The sequence below is a fragment of the Mustela putorius genome, unplaced genomic scaffold, assembly GCF_011764305.1.
Source record: "Mustela putorius furo isolate JIRA1106 unplaced genomic scaffold, ASM1176430v1.1 tig00000095_pilon_pilon_pilon, whole genome shotgun sequence".
Classification (NCBI taxonomy): domain Eukaryota; kingdom Metazoa; phylum Chordata; class Mammalia; order Carnivora; family Mustelidae; genus Mustela; species Mustela putorius.
This window is the reverse complement of record NW_025421280.1, coordinates 39,895,980-39,923,305: the sequence shown is the minus strand read 5'-3', so window position 1 is coordinate 39,923,305 and position 27,326 is coordinate 39,895,980. Positions and strand designations below refer to the sequence as shown.

Genomic DNA, 27,326 nt, shown 5'->3' with positions numbered 1-27,326 from the left:
GGGGAGGACCAGGGGATTCGGCACCCCCGTGGGCCCCGCGGGGCCGCCCCTCCACCCCGGCGCTCTCAGCCCAGACACCCGGAGTCTCGGTACGTCTGCCGGCGGCTCAGGTGGTCCCCGTGGCAGCGTGGCTCAGCAGTGACCTCACGGTCCTGCCACAGGACCACAGAGCTCCAGGGACAGGCCCCACCCGCCAGGCCGTGCTCTCACCAGAGAACTCAGGGAGCCCCCCACAGCCTGTGGGTGACCCACTCCGCCGTCCCCCCCCCGCCCAGGGAGAACCGACGTCCCCCGGAACCAGGGCGGGGAGCTGCCCCGACACAAGCCCAGAGTCCCCAACAAGGGCCCGCCTGGACAACGTCCCGAGCCTGGGAAGACCAGCACTTCGGCGGTTCCTCGGGCTGGGAGGCTTTTCTAGAGTCTGGACTCCGGGGTCCGGGCACTAGCCAAAGCCCCGTAGGAGGTTTTAAGAGGCCCAGACCCCGACCCGCTTGGACAAAAGAGCAGACGATGAAGTGCCTGGGGCCACAGTCCCCATGGGGGACGCCTGACCTTGAAGAACCCCTTGCCTCACTCCTATCCCAAGGGCAAGCGGTGGCCGAGGGGTAGTTGGCCGAGGACCAGGACGGTGCGGGGCCGACCCACCGCTGTGGTCTCACAGAAGCAGGACCTCCGCCAGCCTCTAGCAGCGGGCGCCCCGCACCAGCCCGTCCGCCCGGATGCCAGGCCTGTCCCTGGACCGAGCCTTGGGACCAGGGAGGCTCTGAAGAGTGGACGTCCCCCAGCCTCGCAGCCGGTGCCCCCTTTCCTCTGCCCCTCGCTGCCGTCCGAAAGGCAAGGGGACTTCAATGGCCAAGAGCGCCCTCTGCGCGCCCCCCCAAAGACCGCCATCTCCTGCGAGCGGAACCAGCAGGCGTAGCGGACCCGTCATTGTCGCCGCGGCCCGTGGAGGAGGTCGAGGGAGGCCTCCAGGTCCATGGGGCGGCCGCCGAACCCAGCCCCACCGCCTCTCCCGGGGGGCGCCGTGTTGCCGGGTTCCCGGGCCTCTCTCGCTGCACCCACCGCCTCTCCCCGGCCTCCGCCTGACCACGCACCCCGTCCTGATGTCCGCTCCCCAGAGCCTCAAGTCCCGCACGAAACGCATCTCCTTGTGCCTGGGCCAGGTAAACCTCTAGCTGCCAGAGGATGACAACCCCGAAGGGGACCCCCAAACACGGGGAGCCGAGATGTCGGCTGCTCCCTTCTGGACCTCCAGGGCTCCGAAAACCCGGACAGTGCGGGGACCTCTGGGGTCCCAGGCAGGTCAGCGTCCTGCTCGCTCTGATGTTATCACAGAAGAGGGACTGTCGCCCAGTCCTTGAGGGGAACATCAGAGGCGGCGGCCAGGCAGGTTCGAAGAGGACGTCTGGAGGCCAGCAAAGCGGGGGCCGGAGGCTGGTCCCGATGGCCCCCCCCACAAAGCCCCAGGAAGCCGGGTCAAACCAGACAGGCCCGAGACCAAGAAGGCAGAGGCCCTGACCCACTGAGAGAGGAAAGATGCAAAACCTGCCCCCAAAGTCCCCCCGAGTAACAAATGCTCCCCCCTCGTTGGGGGTCTGGCCACAGACAGACCCACACCCCCACTGTCCCTGGAGACCCCCACTCACGTCTGGGAGCACACGCGCTTCCATGAACCCCCCCTGCTCAGCTCAAACTCTGCGTTCGTCCTTGAACATGACTGGAGGGGACAGACCGGGAGCCTCCAGGGACACCTCTGGGATGGGCCAGGTGGAGGCCTCAGGGCCGGGGTCTCCCCAGGGCGCCAGGCCACAGCTCCCGGTCGAACGGGGAGGCGGTGCGGCAGCTGTTCTTGCAGACGGTGAGGCTCCGGGAGTGGGGGGGGCTCGGCGCCGGGAGCAGCCGTGCCGGGGGGGGGCCAGCCCCGAGCTCAAGCCACAACCCCGTGGATGTGAGAGCCCCCCAGACTCGTCCTGTGGGCCGAAGCCCCTTATACCTGGGCCCCCGGCTGAGCCCTGTGCGGGTTCACAGGCAGGAGGCCTGGACACTCACAGGGACACCCGGATGCCGCGGGGCTTCCGGGCTCTGCAGCGGATGGCCCCACGCCGCTCGGCTGCCTCGGGGTGCTTCCGCGGGGCTGTGGCTGTCAAAGGCAGGTCCTTCCTTGGCCGTTGGGGTCGGGAAGGCACCCGCAGCGCTAGAGGGAGGAGATGGCTCCCCGCGAGCTGCTGGGGCCAGGGCTGCTGGGGCCAGGGCGGGCCGGGCGGGGGGCTACCTCCTTTCCCCGTGCGCTCGCCCCCGACTCGCGTGTCACCCACCCGGCTTTGGGCTGCGGTGACAGGCGGTCCGCCTCGGCGGCGGGTCGGGGAGAGGATGCTGGGGGCCGCCCAGCTGCGGAGCCTCAGCGTCCTCATCTGGAAGCGGGGGGGCGACAGGGTCTGGGGAGGCATGTGCCAGCCCGGGGCGCGTGAGCCGTTGCACGGGGCGTCCGGGGCGCGGAGGGGCAGGGCTGACCGGCCGCAACCTCAGGATCGCGTCCACCTTCGGAAGCCTCCAGAATCTGCCGTGCGGTGGGGTCCCAGGGCTCTCCGGCTGCTCCGGCCTCCAGCTGGGGCCCGCCCCTCCCTCCGCGTGGCCGGGGGCTGCTGGCACCGTCTCCCAGAGCGGGGCCTCGGCCGACAACACCCGAGGCCTCTCGGCCAGCACCGGGAAGCCGCGGGCCGTGGCAACCGTGTGCACGTGCAGCAGGGCCGGCCCCTGGTCCGGCGGCCGCAGCATCCGCCCCGTGTGCCGAGGCCGGTGTGGGCCGCAGCCCGGGAGCTCGAAGGGCCGGATCTGGGCAGGAGTGAGGGGGCGCCTCCCCGGGGCATGGCCACAGGCTGGCCGGCTGGTGGGGCGGCCGGGGGTTTATAGCCCCGCAGGGAAGGCGGGCGGACGGGACCCGGGCTCACCTGCCGGGCCGCCTTGCCCTCATGTCTCCCCACTCCCTGCTCCGCCTGCGCTGTCCCCCCACGTCCACCCCTGCATCTCCCCGCTTCTGGTCTCCTCCTACCCTGGCTCCTCGTGAACTATTAAGATTTCAACGTGACATTCAACATCCACTCTCTCGTGAGACGTCCGAACACCCACAGGAGGCCCACACCCCCTCGGGCGCTGTCCTCGCTTCCAGGTCCGCACAACCCTTCCAGATCTGCTCTAGACCTTCAAAAGCACAGAAGCACGAGGCCTTCTCAGCCACTCTCGTCCGGAGGAAAACGGGGTCAGAGCCACGGAGTCGGCGGTGAGCCCCGCTGTGTCACACTGTCCCTGAGTCTGGGGAGCGCGTCACTGGGTCACAAACACCGCCGGGCTCAGCGGCCTCCGACTGGTTTCCCCGGGACGCTGCGCGCTGGCTGCGATTCCCGCGGCGGGGGCACCTGGGCTGGGGGTGGGAGACCCTCTCAGGGCTGCAGGCAGCGGGCCCAGCTTCGTTCCACCGTGGCGCACGTCGCCGGGGAAGGTGGGCGCCGCAAGGCTCTTTCCACCACGTCCTGATGGTCCAAGCAGGTGCCCGGGTTCTGGGGGGTGCAGACGCCCCCTTTCGCTGGGGACAGCTGCGGAGAGCGAGAGGCTCTATCTCATCGGCCCCCGCGTGCTGAGAGCTTCCTCTTTGCACAGTCACTTCCCAGTTGGTCGGAGGAAGCAGAGTCTACGCCGCAGACCCCCGGTGACGGGCAGCGAGGCTATTTCGGGTCTTCCACAAACCAGGTCAGGCGGACGCTCTCGGGCACATGCGGTCCCGCGGGACAGGCCCACTTTACCCCCTGCTGGGGAATTCTGCCCGAGCCCCGGGGGTGAAGTCTCCCTCTTTCCAGGGCCCCAGAGCATCGTGTTCTCGTTCTCAGGCTTGACACAAAGCCTGGCGCTCTTCCCCCTCCCCACACAGCCGTGGCCCGGCACCTGGCCTCAGTCACGGCGTGATGCCTTTCCTTGAACTTGAGGAGTGGGGCCTCAGAGAGGTGGGACCCAGCCTCTAAACCACACAGCCACGGAGGGAGGGGACTGGAGCCCCGCGCTCTGCGGCCACAGAGGGCGGCTTCTGCCGCGGGGACGGAGGGTGGGGCGCGGTCCGGGGCACGGGGCGTACAGCGGTGGGACAGGAAGCCAGGCTGCCCCCGGGGCTCTAATGTCTCGCTGACCTCCACGACCTTGCTGTGCACCCCCCCACCTTGGGGTCAAGGCTTCTGGGCCGACTCAGTAGTGACCCCAAGGACTCGGCCCGCTGGGCGGGCTCGGTGTGTGAGTAAGCGGACAGCGGACGCCCCCGTGCCTGGGGGCTCGGCCCCTCCCCCACATGGCCTCACCGACCCTGTCAAACAGGCACCGGGGAGTGGCTCCCCGGTGCCGAGGGTGGGCAGGCCGGACGCCGATTCTAGGTCACAGCCTGCCGCCCGCGGGAGCCCGGCATCTGTCCCCGTCACCCCCCCACCCGCCCAGCTGCTGAGGGTCTGGCTCTGGGATGAGGCCGCTGATAAGGGAGCTGGTGGAGGCGGCAGGGAAGCCGGCGGGAGGGATGAGGAGCGAGCACGGGGCTCGGCCTCGTGGCGGACAACGAATTCTCAGCAGCAGCAGCGGACGCTGCCCACAGCCACGGAACCCAGGTCCCCGCGATAAGCTGGGAGCCGGCCGGCTTCGGTTTCTTTGCTGGTGACGCGCCACGGTAGCTCGTGCGTCCAGCCAGCCCCGTTCTGAGCCCGTCTGACCCCCCGTTCGGAGCCCCTCCGGCCCCCGGTCCCAACTGCCGCCGGCCTCTGGAGCGTGCCTCGCTGGCCGTGAAGGGGTTATGGGGCCACAGATCCTCCCAGCCCTCCTGGGTGACAAATCGGGCAAAGGAAGCTCGAGCAGGGGCGGTGCCCTGGGGAGTCCTAACACGCACACGGAGTTGAGAAAACAAGGCTCAGGGAAACGCACCACTTGGAGGACAGGACACAGACGGGCACTCCCGAGGGTGGTCTGGAGCCGTCCGGGGAGGGTGGTGGTCTAGAGAGGCCCTCAGGGGGCTGCTGGGGCGGGACCCAAGGGAAGACAGAAGCCGCAGGGCCCAGCCGAGACGAACATCTCCCTGCTTTGCTCTTGTGTGGACCTAGGAGGCCCTGGTTTCCGGGGACCCTGCTGGCCGGCATCGGGGCGCACTGAAAGCACACAGCAGGGATGGGCCACCGGGGCCTTCCCATGGACGCGTGCGGCCCAACCCACAGGCTGGCCCTGGGGGTCCACACCTGCCACGGGGCTCGGGGCCTCCAGCCTCACACGGCCCCTCCCCCGGCGCGCGCGGCCTGGACCCAGCACCCAGCAAACCCGTGGGCTGTACCCAACCCCCGGAGGAAGGGCCTGCCAGAAAGCCCAGGCTGAGAGCAAGGTTCTGGGGCTCCGGGACACTTGGGGTCTGCAGTTTTATTACGAAAACAGAAACATAACCTATATAAAAAGAAGAGCTCCGTCCTGCGGGGGCATACGCGGCAGGGGAGGGCAGCTCCGAGTCCTCGGGCGGCTGATGGCGCCCGCTAGGCGTCCTGCTGCTGGATGAAGGGATTGGGGATGGCCTCCATGCCGTCCTGCGGGCAGATGAGCACCACGGAGGTGCCCCTGCACACCACCAGGCCCAGCTGGCGGGTGTCCTCTGTGAGCTTGTACTGGTCGTCGGGGTCTGTGGAGAGAGAGGGACAGTGGCAGTGAGACGGCCCCCGCGTGGCTTCTAGACCCGAGGGACGGGCATGGGGGAGAACTGCGGGACAGACAGGGTGGGGGGTGTGGCCCGAAGGAGCCAAATCAAGGGAAGAGGCTGGGTTGAGCGACAGGCCGAGTGCCTCCCCCCCCACCCCAAAGCCCAGGCACGCTGCCCTCGTCTGGAGATGGCCTGGACCACGAGGGTGACAGCGCTGGCGACAGCGGTCCACGCCGGCCCTCTTTCTGCAAACACGGCACGGGGGGGGGGGGAATTCCGGGGCAGGCCGCTAAGTGGGGACCCTGGCGGCTAAGCCAGCAGGTACCATGATAGGAGCTGCTGGGAAAACAACCAGGCTGGGGCTCCCGGCTCCTGGAAAATCCTGGAAGGCCCGTGCGGGTACCGCTCGCCCGAGGTTCACAGGCAGGTAGGGCTGGGATGAAAGGCCTCATGGGAGTGACAGCAGCTGAAAACCGTGGTCTCCTCTGCAGGATGCTGGGGGAGGGCCAGGCGGTCCCACGTGCCGGAGACCAGGTCTCTGGGGCACAGCTCTCCCTGACCAGATCGTGCAGGAGTAACCTCTGTGCTAGGCCTGATCCCTCCAGGAACCCACGTCGGGGGCTGCTCTGGGGCTGAGTCAAGACAGCACCGGCCCCACCACGGGGAGGCCGCCCCGGAGGAGCAGGCTCCCAGGGCCTCACGGCCTGGCGTGCACCCCAGCACCGGCCTGTTTTCCTGCCAGGCCCACGCGGTGCAGCTCTCACAGAGAAAGACACCGTCTAACCACGGAGGCCGGGCCAGGATCCCCACGGGGGTGGCCCCAGAGGGGAGCGGAGAAACTGAGGGCTAAGCAAGAGGCCTGGGGCACCGGCTGTGCAGCCACAACTGCGCTTTCCCCACAAAGAGGAGGCCCTGTGACTCTGTCACCAGAGAAAGACAGGCCGTCCCCGAGGGGCAGGACCGCCGCCCTCCTGGACCTCAGGCAGGCTGACCTGCACTTCGTGTTGGGAGGTGGGCAGACGCCGGCCAACGCCCTATGCTGCTGCATGGGATCTGGAGACTTGCGGGGACAGGGAGCAGGACCCTCTGCCAGCAGTGGAGCGTCCACCAGGGGCGGCAGGAGACGGGGGACACCGGCCATGTGGTTCACAAGCTCCGTGTCTGCGGTGGGGGGTCCGCTGGGGGGGTCTGGGGCAGGACGAGCCCGGCAAGGAGCCCCCGCGCCCCGCGGCCATGCCCACCTCTCATGTACTCCACGGTGCCGTCCAGCACGAGGTTGAGCAGCGGGTCGAACCCCTTCAGGATGCCACTGGCTTGTAGGAACCACCGAGAAGAGAAACAGAGAGGCGTCAGGGAAGTGGCTGTTCTGGGACCGGTGCAGTCGGGCTACCCCACGTGCCGATGTGGGGGGCAGCCTCTCCAGGGACGGGAGAGACGGGACACCGGCTCGGGGGTGAGGGTGAGGGCAGGCTCCAGGCCGGGAGCCAGGAGGTCGAGCCCAACCCCCCCCACGGAACGGGGCGGCAAACGTCTTCGCAAGGGCCTGCGGGGGCAGTTTCAGCAGTGCGGGCCCGTGGTTTGGGCCTGCGGTCTCCAAAGCAACCGCCCGCTTGGCCTTCCGGGGCGAAGTAGCCCCGGGACACGCAGACGCTCGGGAGTGGCTGCGCCACGCGGAGACTCCCCTTACGGATACAGAAACGTGTGACAACCGTCTCATTGTCTTCAAATGCTCGGGGTTGTTAAAGACTGTTCCCACCTCACCAACCACGGCCCCCGTGGAGTGACGACCGGCGCCGCCATGTGAGGCGTAGGAGACGAGGGGACCAGCTGTCTGGTCTGAAAGCCCCCCCACCCCGCCGCACAGGCCTCCCCTTCCCAGGCACAGTGGGAGAAGCGGGCGTGCCCCCATGTCAGTACGGGGGCAGAGCTGTGGAGTCTGTGCCATGAGCACGGCTGGTGTGACCTGCAGCCACACAGGAGTAGGGCCGGGTCTGCAAAGTACAGCCCGCGGGCCAAAGCCGGCCACTGTGCTTCCCAAAGTAGCCAGGCTGGCTCACAGCCGCGCCCACTTGCTGACGAACGGTCCGTGGCTGCTTTCCTGCTCCAGGGGCAGGAGTGACCGCTGTGACAGAGACACTCGGGCCCTTTATGGAACATGTCTGCCAGCCTCCGACTTCCTGGGTTGGATCCCCTGGCTCTGTGGCTTCCTCTCCCTGCTGGCCCCCAATCCCCACCCTGCAAAACAAAGGTCACGAGGACACCTGCCCGACGGGACTATGAGCAGCGGGCACTGCGCCCACTCCTGTGGGTCTGCCTCAGTGGGGCGCGAGCCCATGTCTCCCACCCCGGTGACGACCCTGCGTCACCCCTCCCGTCAAGTGGGGGAGGGCACCCACGAATACGATGGGATGTCATTCCTGTAAGGGTGTTATAGGACTAGGAAGACCAACGAGTCTGCAGAAGTGACTGAGGTCCCCAAACCAGTGCACTTTCAGCTCCTGGAGACTCTGCTCCGCCTGACCCGATCAGATGCGCTGTGAAGGGAACAGGGTTTCGTAAAAGAAGAACCGGGAAGCACGGGAAGGATTTTCCTGCGGGGCCCGAGGGAACAAACTGCCATGCTGAGGACAGCGTCCTGTGGCAAGGGCTGGCAGGCCACCTCGGGGAGCCACATGTCCCCAGACAGCTGAGCAGGACATGGAGACCCCGTCCTACAGCCACAGGGACCTGAATTCCGCCAACAACCCGCAGGGCAGGGGGAAGAGCCCGGGCCGGAGAGAACAGGCCCCTCGATACTCCTTTACTGCAACCCGTGAGACCAAGAGCCCCAGCACCCCGACTCCTTCCTAACAGACGCTGCGGGACAGGAAGTCCGTGCTGTCTGAGCTGCTCGAGGGCTGGCGATGTGCTACGCAGGGTGGAAAGCCCACGCGAGCACCCTGGGAAGCGAGAGCTGTCTCACCGCTGCCAGCTGCCCCCACCTGAAGGCACCGCGCCGTGAACCACGACGGCGCCACCCAGGCACCCACGCCTCAGGGCACACCCCGGAGGTCAGAGGCAGCTGGAGCGACAGGACGTCGCTCCAGTGCTTGCTGGTGTCAGGAACTGAGCTACGCCTGCCTCCAGCCCTGCAGTCCTCACCGAGGCCCGTCAGGTCGGCGGAGGGGAGAAAGGAGCGGCGCCTCAGGGAAGGTGAGCTGTCCCAGGTCCCCCGGGTGGTGTGCCGAAGCGCTAGGGCTGCGACCCCAGAGGCCGGGCTGCGGGTATACCCAGGCCGCGCTGCCCACATGCACGCGCAGCACCAGGCCGCCTTCCTGCCCTCGCCGCACTGCGTTTCAGGGGAAGATACACAGGGCAGTGTGTCGGGGAACCTGGACAGGTGGTACCCGGCGCTTACACCAAAGGGGCGTAGCCCCGAGTGGTCAGGGATGCTTCCCACAGCAAGAACCTCGCGCTGAGAGCAGGAAAATGACTCTGGCGTTACCCCGGGGTTAAAAAAGAAATGAGAGACCCCCAAAAGGAGCGACCTGCGCCCAGCCCACGCCCCTAACCTCACTGCAGCCTCCCCCAGTCACTCTGGGACTCCCGGGCGGCTCCGGGGAGCTGGTCGTCCTGAGCGATCCCACCAGCCCTGGAAGGAGGGCGAGCAGGGCCGCTCCGTCCGCTCCCGCAGCCTCCTGCGCCCGAAGACCTCCCCTTCCGCCCGCGGCGGGGCTCCCTCGGGTCCACACCGCGTGCTGCGGCAGGAAGCCGGCAAGAGCCACGAAGCTCACAGGTTTCCATCTCCACCCGCAACAGCCCGAGCTGGCGGCCCACTGCGCTGCGCGCCCTTGGCAGCCCCGTGGTAGCGCAGGGCTCCTGGGAGCCGCGAGGCTGCCCTCTCCCCGGGACCGCGGCGGCGGACGGCGCCCGAGCGGGGCCCGCGCTGCAGGCTGACCGCAGGGGCAGGTGGTCTCCGCGGGGAGACGCCCGGCTGGGCTGTCACACGGCCCCAGAGGCACCCAGGCTTGCCGCTCAACGTGCCCGAGGGCCCCGGGCAGGCCCCGCCAGCGAGAACGACACGAGCCCGGAGCCCGGGCAGCGCGGGGTGCAGGGGCATCACGGCCCGGCTGGGGCAGCTCCCGGGAGGGACTCACAGCGAGAGGCGGGCGCGCAGCGCGCAGGCCGGGGATGCCCGTCCCGGCGGCACGTCCGCGGCTCGGGCTGTCCGGCCGCCGCCCGGGCCTCGGCTTCCCCGCGCGCGGAACGCAAGGCGCAGCGCCGACGCCGGCGGGGTTCGGAGTCCCGCCGACTTCTCCGGGGCCGGCGCTCGAGGCGGGGCCGCCCTCCGCCCCCTCCCGCCCCCCTCCGCCCCCTCCGCCCCCTCCGCCCCCTCCGCCCCCCCCCGCCCCCTCCGCCCCCCTCCGCCCCCCTCGGCCCTCCTCCGCCCCCTCCGCCCCCTCCGCCGGCGCGCGCCCCAGGCGGCTCACGGGGTGCGGGCGGCGGGGCCTCACCTTCGCGGCCGCCCTGGAACTTCACCCGAATCGTCTTGTCGATGTACTTAGACAAGTCCAAGATGCTCTCTTTCTTCTTCTTCTCTTTGTCCTGCGGGGAAAGCAGAGCGCGTGAGGCGGGGAGCGCGGCCGGGTCCCGTCCCGCCCCGCCGGCCCCGCCGCGCGCTCACCGCCATCTTGCCGCACGGCGCCCCTCTGCGCAGGCGCCGCCGCGCGCCCTTTGACCCTGCCCCCGCGCGCAGGCGCGGAGCACAGACGGCGCAAGCGCGCCGGGCGCGCCGGGGCGTTGCTGGGAAACATCTGGCGACGCCTGCGGCTGGAACCGGCCGACATGGCGGCGGCGGCGGCGGCGGCGCTGGCGCGGCTCGCGGTGGCCTTCCTCCTCCTCCTCGTGGCCCAGGTGAGACTGCGCCGGCCCCGCCGGCCCCGCCGGCTGTGACGCCCGGGCCCCGGGCCCCGGACCGCGCGCGGGCCCCGCCCGACCCGGCCTGGGGGTCGGCCTCGCGTTCGCGCGCCCCCCTCGCGAGCGGCCCGGGAGCCGGGAGCCGGGCCGTGACCTTGCGGGCCTGTCCCCGGCCCTGTCTCCGCCTCGGAGCCCTCCCCCGCTGTAGCGTCGCTCAGCGCGTCTGGGTCTGGAGTTGGGGAGTCCCCTACCTCGCCGGGCCCCGCTCCGGTTCGAGGTGTCCAGCCGCCGCCGGGGACGCCCCTGCCTGGCTGCGTGGCCTTGGCCGGGCGGCTGCCGGTCTCCGAGCCTCAGTTTCCCCTGTCGCGCGGTGTGTTGCGGTAAGCACGGGGCGCGGTGCCTGGCCGTGTCGCGGAGCGGCCGGGAGACCCTCCCTGGAAGTGGGGTCGCGTCGCCGCCCCGGACTCTGCCCGCTGACCTTGGGCAAGGGAGGAACCCGCTTTGGGCGTCAGCGGCTCACCTGCGGCCGGAGGAGGAGTGCAGTGAGGACGCGCCCGGTGGTGCCCGCGGGGTGCTGTATGTGCTCCTTCCCCGGCTCGTTAAGGGTCTCGGGCTGCCGGGGTCTTGCCGCCCGCGGGCTAATGGACTTCATCGGGAGCCCAAGTCCTCACCCGCTCTCCCCTGGGTCATGCAGCTCAGGGCGCGGTCTCCCTAACTGCCCTGGGAACGCAGCCATTCCCCTTGACCGGTGCACCCCAGCCCACTGCCCGTCCACGGCGGCCTCAGGTGGCCGGTGCGCTCCCGCATCCCCAGTCCCCTCCCAGACTAGACCCAGCAGGAGCGAGGTCTTTGAAAGTGTGTCAGGTCCTGCGTCCCAAAGAGCGCCTTCCGAGGCGGCCAGCGTGTGTGCCTTGGCTGCCTGGGCCACTTCCCGTCCTTTCCTAGTTCGCGGAGGGCACTCTGCTCTCTGGTCTTCCCCGAGTCCCTGGAATGGCCCTGGTTGTGCTTCTGGTCTCAGCTGAGTTGTTCTTCCCTCTCCCCACCCCCGAGGAGCTTTCTGGGCTGCCCCCTCCCCAGCTCTGGGCTGAGCCCCCCCGGCCCTGCCCCAACGCCCTCACGTCCCTCAGCAGTCTAAGTCCGTCGGGGGCAGGGACATTTTGAATGGGAGCCGGAGGAGAAGTGGACACAGGGCCATGGCGGCCCCATGGAGGGAGTGACCCGGTTTGCTTGGGGAGGCTTTGTGGAAGCGGGGACCCCGGGGGTGTGTTCTGAAGGATGAACAGGAGTTTGCCAGGTCTCGAAGGCAGAAGGAGGGGCCGCGGGGGCTGAGCGGCTGGAACAGGGGTGAAGGTGTGAGAGCTGACGACTCATTTCGAGCAGGTGAGGAGTCCACCCTGGTTGGTAACGTGCTCACACCCCGAGAAAGGTGACACCCCCGAGGAGGCCCTCGGGTGCCCTTGAGGGGAGCTGGGGTTGCCCCGGCAGCTGAAGGGCGTGGGGGAGGGGCAGCAGGAGTGGCTCCCAGGCCGAAGGTAAAGGGCAGGTGCCCGGCAGGTGGCGAAGGCTCCTGGCGCTCCTGGGCAGGCTGAGGGTTTTGGACTTTGTCCTGTGTGCGAGCAGAGGCCGGTGTCGCCGCGTGTGATGAGCACTTGTGCTGGTTGTTCCGGGCAGAGCCCGGGTCTGTCCGTCTGTCTGCCCCGGGACAGGACCGATGGCACTGTGGTGGGTGGGTGTGGTTCTTTGTGCAAGTTTGGGTCCTGGAGCCTGAGGATGAGGCCAGCTTTCCACCGGCTGGGACGCTGCTTGGGGCAGCCCCGAATTCATCTGCCACCACTGTGTGTCCCTGGGCGAGGGAGTCCCCAAATAGACGTGTGTCCCCCAGTGGCGACGAGCTGTGCACATAAGGATGGTGGTGGGGTCTGGTACTCGGCAGATCTGAAGTCAGGTCGGGCTCTCCCCGCCCCTTCCCTCCCTTCTCCGTCCTGTCCCCTCGGCCCTCCTCAGCCTGTCCCCTCTACCACCCGCACCCTCCCCCCCCCCCCCCGCACCTGTCCCCGCTCCTCCTCTGCCTCAGCGTCTCTTCCCACGCTTCCTGGGCTCTTACGCCCCCACCCTGTCCTGGAACTGACCGAGTCTTAGAAGCACGACTGCTTCCGGCCTGGACTCGAGCTTTTCTCAGACGCCTGCGGGTGCCTTCGTGGTCTCCCGGAGCGTGGTTTCCCTAGAGGCTCCCGAGCCCGCTTAGAGACTGTGATGTCAGAAGGTGGTCTGTCTGGTGGTCCCAGCGGTCTCCGGCTCTCCGGATTGGGGTGGTCCTTCTGGAGAACGTCTGGGTCCGCTCACTCCGCACGCTGGCATCTGATGTGCACGTGGCGTCACTTCCTAACGGGCAGCCAGCCGTGCGGGCTGTGGGGGGCGAGGTCCGTGAGGTGCGCCTCTGTGCGCGCAGGTGGCCTTTGTAAAGAGAAGCGGCTTCTGCGCGTCCCCGTTTTACACAAACAACACTTTTCCCCACAGTCTGGATCCCACAGAACGGGGGTCAACAGACGTGTCCTGAAAAGGGCCAGACAGCGACTGTTTCTGGCTTCGTGAGCCACGTGGTCTCGGGCGCAACCTCGCAGCTCTGCGGGGGTCACGGAGAGCAGCCAGAGGCCTTGCGTGCGGGAATGGGGCAGGTGTGCTCCAATACGACCCCACTTAGAAGTGCAGAAGGAGGGGCGCCGGGGTCCTCTGTTCTGAGCCCGCAGTTCTGAGCCTGGGGTGACCCTCTGGAAGCCGAGTACGGACAGGTAGAGCACTTACGGCCGGGCGGACAGGTGCCCTTGGCGGGTGTGGTCTGGTGGGCAGCGTGGAGGGGAGGCTTCTGGCTCTGCGTCCAGTGGAGGGAATGAGGGGCCACGAGAGGTGTGCGGAGGTTGCCAGGGCAGAGGAGGGAAGGGTGCGGCCTGCAGGTGCTCTGAGACCCCTGGTTGGCCTCAGGCAGCCCCCAGCTCCTCCCCTCACGAGCCTGGGTTCGGGGAGCTCAGCGCCCCGCCAGCATGGCCTCTCCGCACACCCCCGGCAGTGCACGAGGCAGCAGGCAGCGGGGTCAGGTCAGAGGTGCCGGCTGGAAGAGCCAGTAGTCGGGGTCCCTGGAGCGGACCCTGCCAGCTGCGGGGTCTCCACGCTGCCATCAGCTCAGCGTAACCAGGGCCAGGGTGAGAAGCCCCTGGAGTGGCCGGGGCCTCGCTGGGCTTCCACCATGGGTCTGGCTGCACGGAATCCCGTCAGTGGCCCAGGCTTGGTCTCGGGAGCTGTGATCCCGTGGGACTGCGGCCCAGTCCACTGCGCACTCTGCCCCGACGGCGGGGCGTGTGGCTGGCGGTGTCGGCCAGACCCTATCAAGTGTCCGCGTCCAGACGAGCGGCTCTAGGTGTTTGGCTCCTTGGCACATTCTTGGGGGTCCAAGGAGGGAGTTTTCCATCTCAGTCTTGGGTGATCGCAGCCTACAGGGAGCACAAGCTCCAGAAGTGTGGGCCCTGCGAGCCCAAGGTGCCCAGAGCAGGCTTCTGGGCCAGGCGGGCGGGGCCCCCCGAGGTGCAGTGGCCGGACTGACCCCCTCGGCTTCTAGCACCGGCTTCTCTCCTAAGACCCCTCCTCCCTCAGCACGCCCCTGGGACCTGCTCGCACTCGGGGTGAGCCTGCCTGGGGCAGAGCCGCCGAGACCTGGGCCCCGAGTGCTGTGGGAGTCTCTGCTGACGAAGTGCTCCCAAGAGATGGAGCCTGTGCTTGCGGGGGGCTCTGTGTCCCGGCCAGAGCCCAGGGAGGAGGTGGGAAAGGCCTGCCAGCCAGCCGGCCGCAGTCCGGGGAGGGCTGCGGTGTCCAGGCAGGAGATGTGGGTGGGCGGCACGTGGGGACCCCTTTGTATGAAATGGCAGGTTTTCCTGGAGAGTAAGCTGGTGTTCGACCGAAAAAAAGAGAGTCAGCCCCTCTGGCCCAGGCCCCCCGCCTCGCCGCTGTCCTTGAGGGGCGTCCGGTGTCCGAGGACTCCGGGTGTGCCCCACGCCTCGCTTGTTGGGTCATCAGGACCCTTTGGCGCGGCCCTCCCCGAGCAGCCAGCTGTCCCGTGGACTTGGAAGGAGGACCGTGGCGCCGGCGGCCCCTCCCCCTACCCCTCCTCCTGGGAAGCTGCGGCAGGGTGGGGAGACCCGCTCTGCTGGCTCCGGGCCTGCGCGGAGAGCCGGCGTGCCCCGTGGCGTCCGCATGACTCCTGGGCCGCAGAGTCCCCCGGCTCCCAGCCCCAGGGCGGCCGGCCTGCAGACCGCCTGCTTCCTGCCGTGCCTCCGAGCTGGGCGGCCAGGCCCGACCGGGCTTCCGCTGGCCTGTTCCTGGCAGGGGCCAGTCATGTGACCGAGGCTGCGAGGTCCCCCCGGAAAGTAAGGTGTGGGACGAGGGTCCGGAGCCGGCTGGCCTTCCCAGTCTGTGGCCAGCAGGTAGTTCTTCCAGGAGCCTGCGGGTGAGGGGTGCCCCGCCGCCACCGCCGGGTGTGCTGGAAGCTCCTCCCGGCCTTGCCCTGTCTCCCGGCCTCGAGCCGCCACCCAGGGCCTGGGGATGGGTCTGTGTCCCCCCGCTGTGTCCCTCTCGTGACAGAGGCACGGCTTTGTCTTCTTCCTGTCCCACGGATCCTGCGCGAGGCCCGGTGGGGTGGTGCTGTGCCTTCCGCAGGAGCCACAGGGAGAGGACCTGACAGGGCCACAGTCAGCACCCGCGTCTCCCTGGGGACACCCGTCCCCACCCTTGCTGCCCTGCCTGGTTTTCTCCAGCATCAGACGCCCGGCGGTGTCCCGTCTGTCCTGTAGGAGGAGGAAACCAGCCCGAGCCCTGGGTGCGGGGCTTTCCTTGTTTGGCTCAGACCCTGCCGCGTCTGCCAAGCGCTCTGACCCCTGCCTTGTCGCTCCAGGCGGCCTGTGAGTACGGCATGGTGCACGTGGTCTCCGAGACAGGGGGTCCCAAAGGCAAAGACTACTGCATACTCTACAACCCACAGTGGGCCCACCTGCCACATGACCTTGGCAAAGCGGTGAGTGCCCACTGAGGCCCTTCCTCAGGATGGTCTTCCCACTGGGGTCTTTCCTGGTGGGCCTGGCAGGCCCGGAGGTGCTGTGGGACGCCCCCTCCAGACTTGGGGTCGGGTCTGTCCTGTAGGAGGACAGAGGAAGGGCCTCAGCTGTGAAACCCCTGCGGGGGGTCTGGGCACACTCCCGGGGCTGCTGGGATCTCAGGTGGCCCCGGAGCAGCCCCATAACCTTTCTGGGCCTCAGTGCCCTTGGTCAGAAACAAAAGATGTCCAGGTGCTCCCACTAGGGGCACTGGCCACGTCCCCACACGCTGGCGGGGGGCCGGCTGGCAGAGGGGTCCCCAGAGCAGTGAGGGCGGGACCGGCAGCCCTGCTGTGGGTGCGTGATTCTCAGCCCGAGGCCGCTGCTCCCGCCTGCCGGGCAGGCACGGAGGGTTTGCCGCAGTGTCCCCTGAGCACTCACCTGTTCCTCCGAGTGCCTCGCGCTTGGGTGTGTGTGCGTGTGCGCGCGTGTGGGCGTGTGTGTGTGTGAACACACAGGTCCGTGTGAACGTGGGTGTCTGCCCCCCCATTCCTGGGGCGGCCGGTGTAAACGCGCCCCGCTCCCCAGTCTCTCCTGCAGCTGCGGGACTGGACGGCCTCCGTGCTCTGCTCCCCGTCCGACGTCCCCGCCAGGGGCTTCAGCAATCAGATCCCGCTGGTGGCGCGCGGCAACTGCACCTTCTACGAGAAAGTGCGGCTGGCGCAGGGCGGCGGGGCGCGCGGGCTGCTCATCGTCAGCAAGGAGGCGCTGGTAGGGCCCCGGGCCGTGCCGGATGGGACGTCTCGGAGGGCCGCGGCCCAGAGCGGCCCTGGGGTCCTGTAGGGCTGTCCTGCAAGGCCTCAGGGCAGAGCGTGGGGGCGCCCTCGGAGGGCGGGTGGCATCCCAGGGCAGGGCGGCCCCTAAGCGACTTGACCTTGAGGCCCGGAAAGTGAAGCCCGAGCTTCTTCTCCCCCTGCAGGGAGGGACAGTCACACACACAGTCCGCCCCTGCACCCTCCAAGAGGGCGGGCTCGGCGCACCCCACGGTTGGGGGCAGCGCCTCGTCCCGGGTGGGCCTTGGTAAGCTGGCCTGTCCCTGCCGCATTCCCCGCCTTGGCCCCCAGGTCCCCCCAGGAGGCAACAAGACGCAGTATGACGAGATCGGCATTCCCGTGGCCCTGCTCAGCCACAAAGACATGCTGGACATCTTCAAGGTGGGGCCTCCTGTCTCCTTCCGTCCGCGCTGGCCGGGCGCGTGCGTGCCTGCTGGGTGGGTGGTTCGCGCCGCACACATCACCAGCTCCCCCGGAGAGGGCAGGAGTGGAGAACCGCCCCGAGGTCAGAGTGCCCGGGTCCCCAGGCCGCCCTGCCCCCGCCCGGCCCCGTCTGACCAGGGGCCCGTGTTCTCCCGCAGTTTGCGGGGTGCCTTCAAGAACCGGCGAGCTTCCAGGCACAAGAACAGGAACATTCTGTCTTTGCGGAAGCATCTGCACGTCCCCCCAAGCCTGCTAGACGCTCCCCATGCAACGTGCCCCTCCTGTGCACATGCGCGTCCCCGTTCAGGGCTCGTGTCCCCACACGCACACGGGTCCCTTCCCCTGACCTTGTGGGAAGCTGATTTTCTTGGGGTGGGAGTGGCGGGTGAAGGCATGGGGCTCGGGGCCCTCCGGGACAGGCCCCCTGGGGTGGGTGAGGGACAGGGACAGCGGCTGCAGCCTTGAGCTGGTGCGTTCTCCGAGGCAGAGCTTCGGCCGAGCGGTGAGGGCAGCGCTGTACGCCCCCAATGAGCCCATGCTGGACTACAACATGGTCATCATCTTCGTCATGGCTGTGGGCACTGTGGCCCTCGGGGGCTACTGGGCTGGGAGCCGGGATGTGAAGAAGTGAGTGCCCGGGGAGGCCAGTGATGGGGCGCGCTGGGCGGGTCTGTGGGTGGTCCCAGCGCCGTAGGAGGGGATCCTGTCACTCGCCATCAAAGTGGCTGTCACAGCATGGCTCCCGAGGTCCCTGGCGCCGGTGTGGCGCCCCCATGGAGGGCACGGCAGGGACACACAGTGGGTGTGGAGAGGGAGCCCCTCGGCATCTGGGTGCTGTGCCAGCCGGGGGGCGTCCCCTGGACGCGTCTGTGCCTCCCCCAGAAGGTACATGAAACACAAGCGGGACGACGGGCCTGAGAAGCAGGAGGACGAGGCCGTGGACGTGACCCCTGTGATGATTTGTGTCTTCGTGGTCATGTGCTGCTCCATGCTGGTGCTGCTGTATCACTTCTACGACCAGCTCGGTGCGCCCCCGCCCCTGCTGCCCGAGACCGAGGCCCAGGCCCCCAGCCCACCGGGAGGAGCCCCGCTGCTTGGTTGTGGGGTGGATGGAGCCCGGAGGAGGGGGCCTTGGGGCAGGAGCTGTGCCTCCCATTCACCCTGTGAATTCAGGACCCCGCCGGGCCCTTCCAGCGGTGGGTGTGCCCGCCCCCCGCCACACCCACCCCACCCCACCCCGTCCCTCACTGGCGGCCCCGCCCACAGTCTATGTGATCATCGGCATCTTCTGCCTGTCCTCGTCCACTGGTCTCTACAGCTGTCTGTCACCGCTCGTCCAGAGGCTGCCCTTCGGCAGGTGCAGGTAAGCCCAGGGGGCACCCCCCGCAGGGCCCTGCGCCCCCGCCCCGGTGCCTGGGCCTAGCCCCGTTGGCCCGCCTCCTGGCCCCTGAAGCTCCAAGCCCTACTTGGACCATGCGGAGGACCCCCTCCCTCCCCCGCGGCCGTGGGCAGGCCTCCCGCGCCCACCCCGTGCCGGCTGGGGCTCCTGGCCTCAGAGCAGGGCAGAGTGGAAGGGGGGGGTTCTCCGGCCTGCCCCCTCCCTGCCACCCCGTTGCAGCTCAGACCCCGTGGGGACAGCGTGGATGCATGTTGGACCGTAGGGGCACAAGCGCTGCTGTTCCAGACCTGGAAGGGGGTCCGGTCTGGTTCTGATGGGCCCGGCGGCCATTGCCAAAAGGTGCTCAGAAAGCTCAGCTTGTGGGGTGAGGCCTTTCCGGGCTGCTGTCCCAAGGTCAGAGGCCAGGGGCCTGCAGCGGTGGGGCCGTGGGCTCCTGGGTGGCAGGGCGCGGGCCGAGGTCTGTCCCCTACCCTGCTGCGTCCTGCTCTACCCTTGGGGACCTCCCTCCTGGAGCTGCCACAAGGCGTGAAGAGGGATGTTCGTAGGGAACACGCGGTGGCCGGGGGGTGCGGCGGGGCGCGCGGAGCCCCCGGGCACTGGCCGAGGGGTGAGGCGGGGGTGCGCGGAGCCCCCGGGCGCCGGGCGAGGGGTGCGGCAGGGCGCGCGGGGCTCCCGGGCGCCGGGCGAGGGGTGAGGCGGGGCGCGCGGGGCCCCCGGGCGCCGGGCGAGGGGTGAGGCGGGGCGCGCGGGGCCCCCGGGCGCTGGCCGGGGGTGTGGACCCAGCTGCCCTTGACGGCCTGCCCGCCCCCAGGGTCCCCGACAACAGCCTGCCCTACTTCCACAAGCGTCCTCCGGTCAGCCTGCTGCTCCTGGCGCTGCTCTGCCTGGCCGTCAGCGTGGTGTGGGGAGTCTTCCGGAACGAGGACCAGTGAGTGCCACCCCGTCTGCCGCCTGTCCTCAGACGCCCCTGGGCCTCACCTCCCCGAGCCACGAGCGAGGGCCGTGTGGCAGCCAGCGTGGCGGCCGCATCCGGTGTCACTGCGTCTGTCCTGCTGCCGCGGGCACGGCAGCGATTGAGATCTGGGTCCGAGATGCCGCCAGCCCTCCTGGCCCTGGGCGCCCCGAGCGCGTGTTCTCCAGGGCACCGGCGGGTGTAGGGAGGCCTGGAGCCTGCGGGCCCCCCTCCCCGCTGCCTCCGACACCGTCTGGCGCTGCTCTGAGCTCCGAGAGGCGGTGAACCGCTCTTGGCGGCGCTGCCACTTGGAGCCGTGACAGATGTAATTGGCAGAAGGAAAATGTGAAAATATTTTGAGTCCTTTGTACACAAAGAGAACACGAGCTCTCAGTTAGATCGAAGCCAGACTTGCTTCGTTTTAGAAAGTCAGAACAGGCCCTGTTGCCACCGCGTCTGGGCACCCACTGGTCACCGGCGAACCTTCTCTTTATTCTTCGCCGCTGCCCTGGTCGCCCTAGCCGGGAGAGGCTTCCATCCGCCATCCGGCTCCAGGACGACCTCGGCACAGACAGGGCAGTGGGGGCGAGCCAGCACGTGGCCGGCGTGGCCCCACGGTGGCAGCTCCCTGTCGGTGCTGGGGCCACACGCGCACCTCTGTGTCCCCTCCGCCTCCCGGTCCCCGAGCCCCCGTTTCCCAGGCCGAGAGGCTGGTGTGGAACGTGGCTGAGCGCGAGTTCGACTTTTCTAAGTTGTGGGAAAAGTACTTTTGAAGAGAGATTCGAGTTGCTGCACTATCCCTGTGCCCGCCCCTGATGTGAGTGTGGACGCTGTCCCCAGAGGAGGACACATCCCAGGGCGTGTGTGGTGTCAGAGGGCCGCTCCCCACCCAAGCCCAGCACAGCCCCTGGCCCTGCCTGTCCCCCTGGGGCCGGCGGCCGAGTTGTCGCAGCGTGACGGGCCGGCTGAGCACGGACAGCTCGGGAAACTCGCCGTCTCAGCAGCTGAGGAAGGAGCGACGGGCGGGTGACGCCTCTGGCACAGCCCCTGCCGCAGCGGTGACGCCGCTCTGCCTTCCAGGTGGGCCTGGATCCTTCAGGACGCGCTGGGCGTCGCCTTCTGCCTCTACATGTTGAAAACTATCCGCCTCCCCACTTTTAAGGTGAGAGCCCGAGGACGTGGGGCCTCTGGGTGGGTGCGGCGGGACGGCGGTGTCCTGAGAGCCTCCGTGCCCACCGCGGACCTCGAGCGGCCCCAGGCCTGCCCTCACCCGCCTGTGCTCGGGCGTCCCTGGCCCTCCGTGGGCAGCGTGGTCTTCGGGCCTCGGCCCTCCTGCCGCCGCCCCAGTGACAGGACTCCGGGACCCGCCGCAGCCCCCGCGTCCCGGTGTGACAGCCGTGGCGGTGACCACAGAGCCATGAGGACCCCTGGAACCCTGCCCCGGGCAGGGCTGCAGGCCGGGGCTCCTCCAGGGGTGGCCGCTGTGCCGGGGGGAGCTTGCTCCGGCGGAGGCGCACATGCGACAAGCAAGCGTGGTCGGCGGCCTTGCACGGGGCCCCGGGCCGTCATCCCCGAGGGGAGCCCGCGGCACGCTGTGAGGGAGGCTCGGCACCCCACCCCCTCGGTGACCAACCACACGGCCAGCCCCTTGAGCCTCACGCCTCCCGGCTTTTCCGTCCCTCAGAAGCCTTGTCCGCCTGACCTCGTGGTGCCGGGGACAGGCCTGGGTTTGCTCAGACGGTCCTCTCGTGGCTTTGTCCCGGGGGCGCTTCTGAGCCTCGCAGTGGGGGGGGGCGTGTCCGGGGGGATTGGGGGGGCGCATCCCGGGGGTCCGTGCGCCCGCCGCCACGCTGCGCGCCCATCAGGACGTCGCCCCCAGGCCTGCACGCTGCTGCTGCTGGTGCTGTTTGTCTACGACGTCTTCTTCGTGTTCGTCACGCCCTTCCTGACCAAGGTGCGCCCCCGCCCGAGCCCTGCTGCCGCGCGCCCCCCCCCGCGCTCCCCCCTCTGACGCGGGCCCCTCTTTGTTAGAGCGGGAACAGCATCATGGTGGAGGTGGCCACCGGGCCCTCGGACTCGGCCACCCACGAGAAGGTGCGTAGCGGGCCCGCGGCGCTGCCCAGAGGGGAGAGGCGGGCCTGGGCGGGTCCTGGCGACGGCCGCTTCCTTGCCCCCCCAGCTCCCCATGGTCCTGAAGGTGCCCAGACTGAACGCCTCGCCGCTGGCCCTGTGTGACCGGCCCTTCTCCCTGCTGGGCTTCGGGGACATCCTGGTGCCAGGTACTGGGGCGCGCCACGCCGTGGTGGGCGTCCTCGGGAGTGTCGGGCCATGGGCGGGCGGGGGCGGGTGTGGATGGTGAGGAGCGGGCGGGGGCGGGCGGCCCCTCGGGCTCCCGTGCTGCACGTGGCAGGTGGACGTGGCACGGATGCGGCTTGTGGCTGCACTCGTGGCGGGGGTGGCGCGGCCCAGCCCACGCGCCTTGTCCCCGCAGGGCTGCTCGTGGCGTACTGCCACAGGTTCGACATCCAGGTGCAGTCGTCCCGGGTCTACTTCGTGGCCTGCACCGTGGGTAAGTGCTCTCGCGCCCGGCCTCTCACGTGCCCGCGACTCTCGAGGCCGCGCTTCCTTCGTTGTACCCTCTTGTGCTCGTGCCCTGCTTGTTTCTTCGGTTACCAAAGCCATTGACGCGGAGGCGACCTTTTCTGGGGAGCCCCGGTGGCTCCTAACGTTTTCCAGACCAGCCGGCTCGCCGGCCTCTGGTCCTCCCTCCGGAGGCCTCGCCGGTAGCACTCGTCAGTGCGCGTGCGTCCCCACCCCCCGCCAGGTGGGAGGCGCTGCGGCCCCTCCTGGTGCGCAGAGGCCACGGGCACGGGACGGAGCACAGCCCCGTGGGGGAGGCCCCGGCACGGCCCAGGCTGACCTTGCGGGCGCGCTCGGGGCTGTCCCCGTCTGCCCCTTCCTGGCCCAGCTCATGTAGCCGCGGGCGCAGCCGCTCGTCTGCTCACTGTCCCTGAACCTGCCCCCAGGCCTTGCATCCCGGCGGTGGTTGTCAGACCGCTGGCTGTCGGGGACGTCGGGCTCCTTGTCGCTGGACCTGCGCCCCGCGATGGGCAGCAGACGCCGCTGTTCCCCTGAGGTTGGCTGCTGTTGGGCCGCTGCTTTAGGATGCGGGGGAAGTGATGAGCAGAGCCCCGGGGCGCCAGGCGAGGGTCAGGCCAGAGCCACGGGCAGGACGAGGGGCCCAAGACCGGGCCGTAAAGGGTTGTTTCCTCGTCACTCCTTCCTGAAGTCCCCCAGGTCGCGGTCAGGATGAGGAGCCGCTGTGCCCCGTGCGGTGGGAGAGCCGGTCCCGCGACCCGTGCCGCCTCCCCGCCTGTCTCCGGCTGTGCCATCGCGGTCCGCCTGGCCCCTGGGGCTTCTGACCGCGTGCCTGCGTTGCTCGTGTCCAGGCTTCCCTCTGACTGAGGCACAGGAACGGGACCCTCCGGCGCCGTCACGAGCCTTTGTCTGGCGGCCTCTCAGCCCAGAGCTGGGCCTCGCCGCCACCGCGGTGTCGCTCCCTCCCGTCTCCTGCCCGCCCCGTGCGCTCCCGTCTGTCCATCTGTCTGTCTGTCCTGCTCCACGTGCCCGCGACAGGCAGGGGCTGGGCTGTGGGGCCGCCCGCCAGGTAACACGTCGCCCGTCTCTCCCCACAGCCTACGGCATCGGGCTCCTGGTGACGTTCATGGCCCTGGCCCTGATGCAGCGCGGCCAGCCCGCCCTCCTCTACCTGGTGCCCTGCACGCTGGTGACAAGCTGCGCCTTGGCACTCTGGCGCGGGGAGCTGGGCACGTTCTGGACGGGCAGTGGCTTTGCGGTGAATACCAGTTTGCTCTGAGTGTCTGCGAGCAGTAAGAGCCCAATAAGCCCCAACCAGACTTCCAGTTGCGTAAAACCTCCCAGTTGGACGACCGAGCCCCACAGCCTGTGTCCCTGGTCAGCTCTTCCCGTTCCCAGAGGCCCTTGCTTTGCCGTCAGTCTGTGTGGCTCTGTCCCTCCGGGTGTGGCTTGTGGACACGGCCCTTGCTCTGAAGTGCCAGTCCCAGGGGTGGTGACACGCCATTGGATCGGACATTGGTTTCCAGGCATTTCCACCATCAGGAATGCAGCGCCGAGCTCTGGGGGGCCCGGGGCTCCTCTCCAGAGTGGGCACTGGCCCTGCCCCGGCCTCCCACGGCGGGCCCATGGCGATTGTCTTGCTGCTGCTGGTTTCAGGGCAGGAGGCCCCTCTTACTGGAGCACCTTCGATGTGAGAGCATGAGGTTTCATGTGCCTGTGTCCCGGGGACGGAGCTGACCTCCTCCTGCCGCCCTGTCAGTGAATAACAGGGCCTGGCCCCTCCGTGATGGGAGCTTCGAAGGGCTCTCAGTGTCTCCCGAGCGCGGTCTGCGGCCCCGAGTTACCATGTCACGTGTCCTGCAAGTCAGAACACTTGTCTCGTCCTGGCCTAGACATGGCGGAGGGAGGGGGGCTGCCGGGCACCCCGACTAATTACCCAGACGCTGTAGCCCGATGCTGGGGCCTTTAGCCCTTCCCTGGACCCTCGGAGAAGCACGCTGGCTTCACTGCCCACCATCCTCGAGGGGTCTCAGGCCCAGTGAGTGCTTAGTTCTGGAAGGTTCAGGTGGTGGGGAACAAGCCAGAGATGTCAGAGTCAAGGTTTCTGTCGGGTGGCCGTCCTGGGGTCCCGGTGCTGCTGGTCCTACGTGGTCTGGAGGGAAGGTGGCTCCTGAGCCTGGAGCCAGACCCTCCAGGGACCCCAGCCAGCCTGCCCGCCCCGCCCCTGCTGCCCCGGGCTCTTCCAGCCGCACCCAGGCCTGACGCGGCCTCTTCTCTTGCAGAAGGACTTACCTCCATCTCCTTGGGCGCCGTCTTCCGCCACCGGCCCGCAGCCCGGGAAGGACTCCGACACCAGCCTCTCGCAGCCGCCTCCAGGCGAAGGACTGGCCAAGTGCCCCGTGTCCCCAGAGCAGCCCCCAGAGGTGTCCACACCTGAGGAGACCGGGGCCGGGGCGCACCCACAGGAGCCCGTGAGCCCCGCGGGCTGCACCCCCGAGCCCGCAAGCCTGGTGGGCGCCTCAGCCTAGGAGGTGGCACAGACTCTCAGGCCCTCGTCGCTACCTGCCGCGCCGAGAGACCCCGAGACTTGACCTGCCCGGCCCCCCCACCCCAAATTGGTGCTCCGGTCTGGCCGATGCCCCCGCTCTTCCTCCTCCTCGAGCCGAGCCCAGCTGCGCCCCGGACCCTCTTCAGCCCTGCTCCCCGCTCCCGTGGCTGCCGCGAGCCCCTCCCCTGCTCCGGCCCACGAGGTCACGTCGCCGTCGCCGTGACAGGAGTGATTCCCAGCTCCGCGCTCTTGCCTGTCCGCCCGGGGTTTCCTCGGCAAGAGCAGGAAGCGCTCGGCCGCGGCTGCCGGTCCACCCACATCTGGTGCTTCCCGTGCTGCCGCTCCTCAGGTTCTGGCCCGCAGAGCCCCGTCGTGCCGGCGCCGGGTCGGATACCTCGGGGTCGGCAGGGGCGCCCGGTGGACCCTGCCCTGCCTCCATCAGCCTGGGCGCCTGCGCTCCAGCTTCTCCGCCTGTGAATAAACGGCCACGACGTGTTGAACTCGAGTGGCGTTGCCTCTTGGGTCTGAGTCTCGGCCGGGCCCCGTCGGGGCAGCCGGGCCCCAGGCGCGCCATCCACGGGGCTGCGTGTGTCCGCTCGGCTCTGTCCCTGCGGCTTAGCTGGACTCGGGCCCCCCAGCCTCCGCACAGCACCTGCACGCCCTCCCCCCCCCCCCCCCCAGCCCGGCCTCTAGGAACACCACCGGCCAGGCGAGCGCACTTTCTATTTAAACCACCCGGGAGCTTCTGGAATGTGGAGAATATTCTGGAATTGGCATTTTGTCTTCTACCTCACTGACAGGGTTCTCCGAACGTCACGACGGAAATGCCGCCGTAGGACTGGCCGCGGGGCGGCGGCCCCCATGCCATGGCACGCGCCGTCCATACAGCCTCCAGACTCAAGCCCGAAAGCTGTTTGCACCGACGTGACGTGAAGGCACAGACCCCCAGCCACGCGGTCCCAGCTCTGTCCCCTGTCCGTCCGCTGCTCTGCCGCAGATGGCAGGCATGGGGTCAACCGTGAACCATTCCAAAAAATACCAGCGCCAGACAGACTCACACACAGCCTTTGCCAGCCCTGCTGCTCCGAGGAGAAAGGATGTTGATTCAAAAAAACAAAAAGACGTTTTCCACCTGTCCCCGTGTCTCTTTAGAGGACAGGTGACCCGGGAGGGAGACCGGCTGGCCCTGCTGGCCCTGAGAGCTGCCCAGTGGGTAAGGCCAGAGCGGGCTGCAGGGTCCGCGCACACGGTCCCCACCGCAGCCGGCACGTCCCTCTAGGCCGTGTCACTCGTCTGTGTAGGACCCAGAATCTCTGTTTTCTGTGTTTGACAAACGTCAGGGGATTTGAAGGCGGATGTTTGTTCCGGAAGTTTCTGTATGCAGTCTTTGCCTCGCTTCTGTTTGAATCTTACGATTAAACATAGCTTTTGAGAGTTGCCGCCCGGCTCTCGGCTTCTCTGCGGTGTGGCGGCAGGCGGAGCGTCGTGTGGGGCAGGTGTGGGCCCAGGTGTGGCCCGGGTCGGCAGGGTCGGCTGCCCCGGGGTGTGGGCACCCGTCCGCGCAGCCCGCCGCTTGCCCAGGCAGAGGGTTGAGCTCTGCTGTGATGTGGCTGGTGGCCGTGTGGGGCTGGGGCCCTGATTCCCGGCACTGGAGAGCTGGGGGGGGCCTGGGGGGAGCTTGGTCGGCCCTGTGTCGGGTCACGCCTCGCTTCTCCATGATGATCCAGGATGTGTGGAGGGGGAGTGCCTGTTGTGGGCCTGGGGACCAAGCTGGCCAGTGGCTGGGGTCTCCCAGGCCACCGGGTCACTGCCACAACCAGTCGGCTCTGCTGCTGTAGCCCATGCCTCACGGCCCATGGCGGACAGGTGGGGCCGGGGCCAGAACACTGCTGGACACAGACACATTGTGTCTCACGTGGTTTCCCAGGTCAGGAAGCAGCCTCCCCTGGGTAGCGTTCAAGTAGTCAGGAAGCGGCGGCCCTTTCTTAGCGAGCCTCTGGGAAGACCACCCCCAGGCCCTGCTCACCGTGCACTGACGGCGGGCAGCGAGCTCAGCGGTGCCCAGGCAAGGAGGGCCCTACACGCTTGTTTTCACGGGTGGGGAGGCACACGTCGGTGCCCGGGAGACCATGTTCCTGCTCCGTGGCGGGGGGCGCACAGCTCTGCGTGACCGGGGCACTACGGAGATGCGACGGGGCTGTGAGGACACCAGAGTTCTTCACTGAGCTCTGGTTAATGGTTTCCATGAACTGTTCGTTGCCTCCGCCTTTCCTGAGCGCCGACTGTGAGCCAGGCCCCGACTCCACTGGGGCGCCTGGGTGGGGCTCAGACCCGCTCTGCCCCAGGTGGACACGGGCCTGCACCTGCCTCTGTCTTGGGGGCGCGTATCAGGGAAGGCACCTTGGAGGAGGCAGGCGGGGCCTCTAGGAGGGAGATGAGTGTGACTGCTGGGACAGGCAAGGGTCGCTGGCCACATGGGGAAGGCATGGCCCATGTTGCCCGAAGGTGAGGAGACTAGAGTCCTAGAAAGAGCCCAGCGGCGGCTGCCCTGCCGGAGGAGGAAGGCAGCCCCTCCCCATAGCGTCCCTGCTCAGGGCCGGGTGCAGTGGTGGGAAGAGCCCACCGGCTTTGGAGTCCTGGCTTCTTGCTGGAGCCCAGGGACCTTGGTTGGTCACCACCCTCTCTCTGGGGCTGGAGGCCCTCTATCTTCTGCAGGGCCTGCCCGCATGTGCGTGGGAAAGGGGACCGCACTGCAGGCAGCCGGGACCCGGAGGGACTGCTCCCTCTCCAGCACCACGCTTGGCTCCCCGTGGCTTCCAGTGCTTCCCACAAGAGTGAGCCTCCACTCGGGGCCAGAAGGCATTGCCAGCAACGGTGGTAAGCCCACGGGCGCGAGGG

General features: G+C 68.8%; 2 protein-coding genes across 7 annotated transcripts; one reads left to right on the top strand and one right to left on the bottom strand.

Annotated features, from left to right (window-relative positions):
• Positions 1-3,725: 3,725 nt before the first annotated feature.
• Positions 3,726-25,865, top strand: SPPL2B (signal peptide peptidase like 2B). 6 transcript variants are annotated; one of them, XR_006608711.1, is made up of 16 exons: positions 10,444-10,594; positions 15,537-15,656; positions 16,264-16,446; positions 16,800-16,889; positions 17,419-17,558; positions 17,814-17,956; positions 18,198-18,294; positions 19,142-19,258; positions 20,363-20,444; positions 21,162-21,236; positions 21,314-21,376; positions 21,462-21,561; positions 21,774-21,851; positions 22,978-23,138; positions 23,537-23,918; positions 24,163-24,301. XR_006608711.1 is itself a non-coding variant. In XM_045087189.1 (15 exons), exons 2-15 carry the CDS (start codon positions 15,555-15,557, stop codon positions 24,406-24,408), a joined length of 1,677 nt encoding a protein of 558 aa, XP_044943124.1. In that variant the 5' UTR covers positions 3,726-3,744; positions 15,537-15,554; the 3' UTR covers positions 24,409-25,865. The 6 variants fall into 6 exon arrangements, 4 of the variants coding, with proteins under 4 accessions (XP_044943124.1, XP_044943115.1, XP_044943131.1 ...); XM_045087189.1 differs by lacking the exons at positions 10,444-10,594; positions 23,537-23,918 and adding an exon at positions 3,726-3,744 and having other exon boundaries at positions 24,163-25,865; XR_006608720.1 differs by having other exon boundaries at positions 10,445-10,594; positions 22,978-23,918.
• LSM7 (LSM7 homolog, U6 small nuclear RNA and mRNA degradation associated) lies at positions 5,416-10,483 on the bottom strand. Its single transcript, XM_045087201.1, has 4 exons — positions 10,365-10,483; positions 10,195-10,285; positions 6,943-7,014; positions 5,416-5,683 (listed from the first exon to the last, which is right to left on the bottom strand). Exons 1-4 carry the CDS (start codon positions 10,368-10,370, stop codon positions 5,541-5,543), a joined length of 312 nt encoding a protein of 103 aa, XP_044943136.1. The 5' UTR covers positions 10,371-10,483; the 3' UTR covers positions 5,416-5,540.
• Positions 25,866-27,326: the final 1,461 nt, after the last annotated feature.

Coding starts and splice junctions, on each gene's coding strand:
- SPPL2B (XM_045087180.1), top strand. CDS start 10,526: ATGGCGGCGGCGGCGGCGGCGGCGCTGGCGCGGCTCGCGGTGGCCTTC. Junction 16,890..17,418: donor ACATGCTGGACATCTTCAAG/GTGGGGCCTCCT, acceptor TCTCCGAGGCAG/AGCTTCGGCCGAGCGGTGAG. Junction 18,295..19,141: donor CTGCCCTTCGGCAGGTGCAG/GTAAGCCCAGGG, acceptor GCCCGCCCCCAG/GGTCCCCGACAACAGCCTGC.
- LSM7 (XM_045087201.1), bottom strand. Junction 7,015..10,194: donor GTTCCAGGGCGGCCGCGAAG/GTGAGGCCCCGC, acceptor GGTTCCTACAAG/CCAGTGGCATCCTGAAGGGG. Junction 5,684..6,942: donor CACCGTGGAGTACATGAGAG/GTGGGCATGGCC, acceptor CTCTCTCCACAG/ACCCCGACGACCAGTACAAG.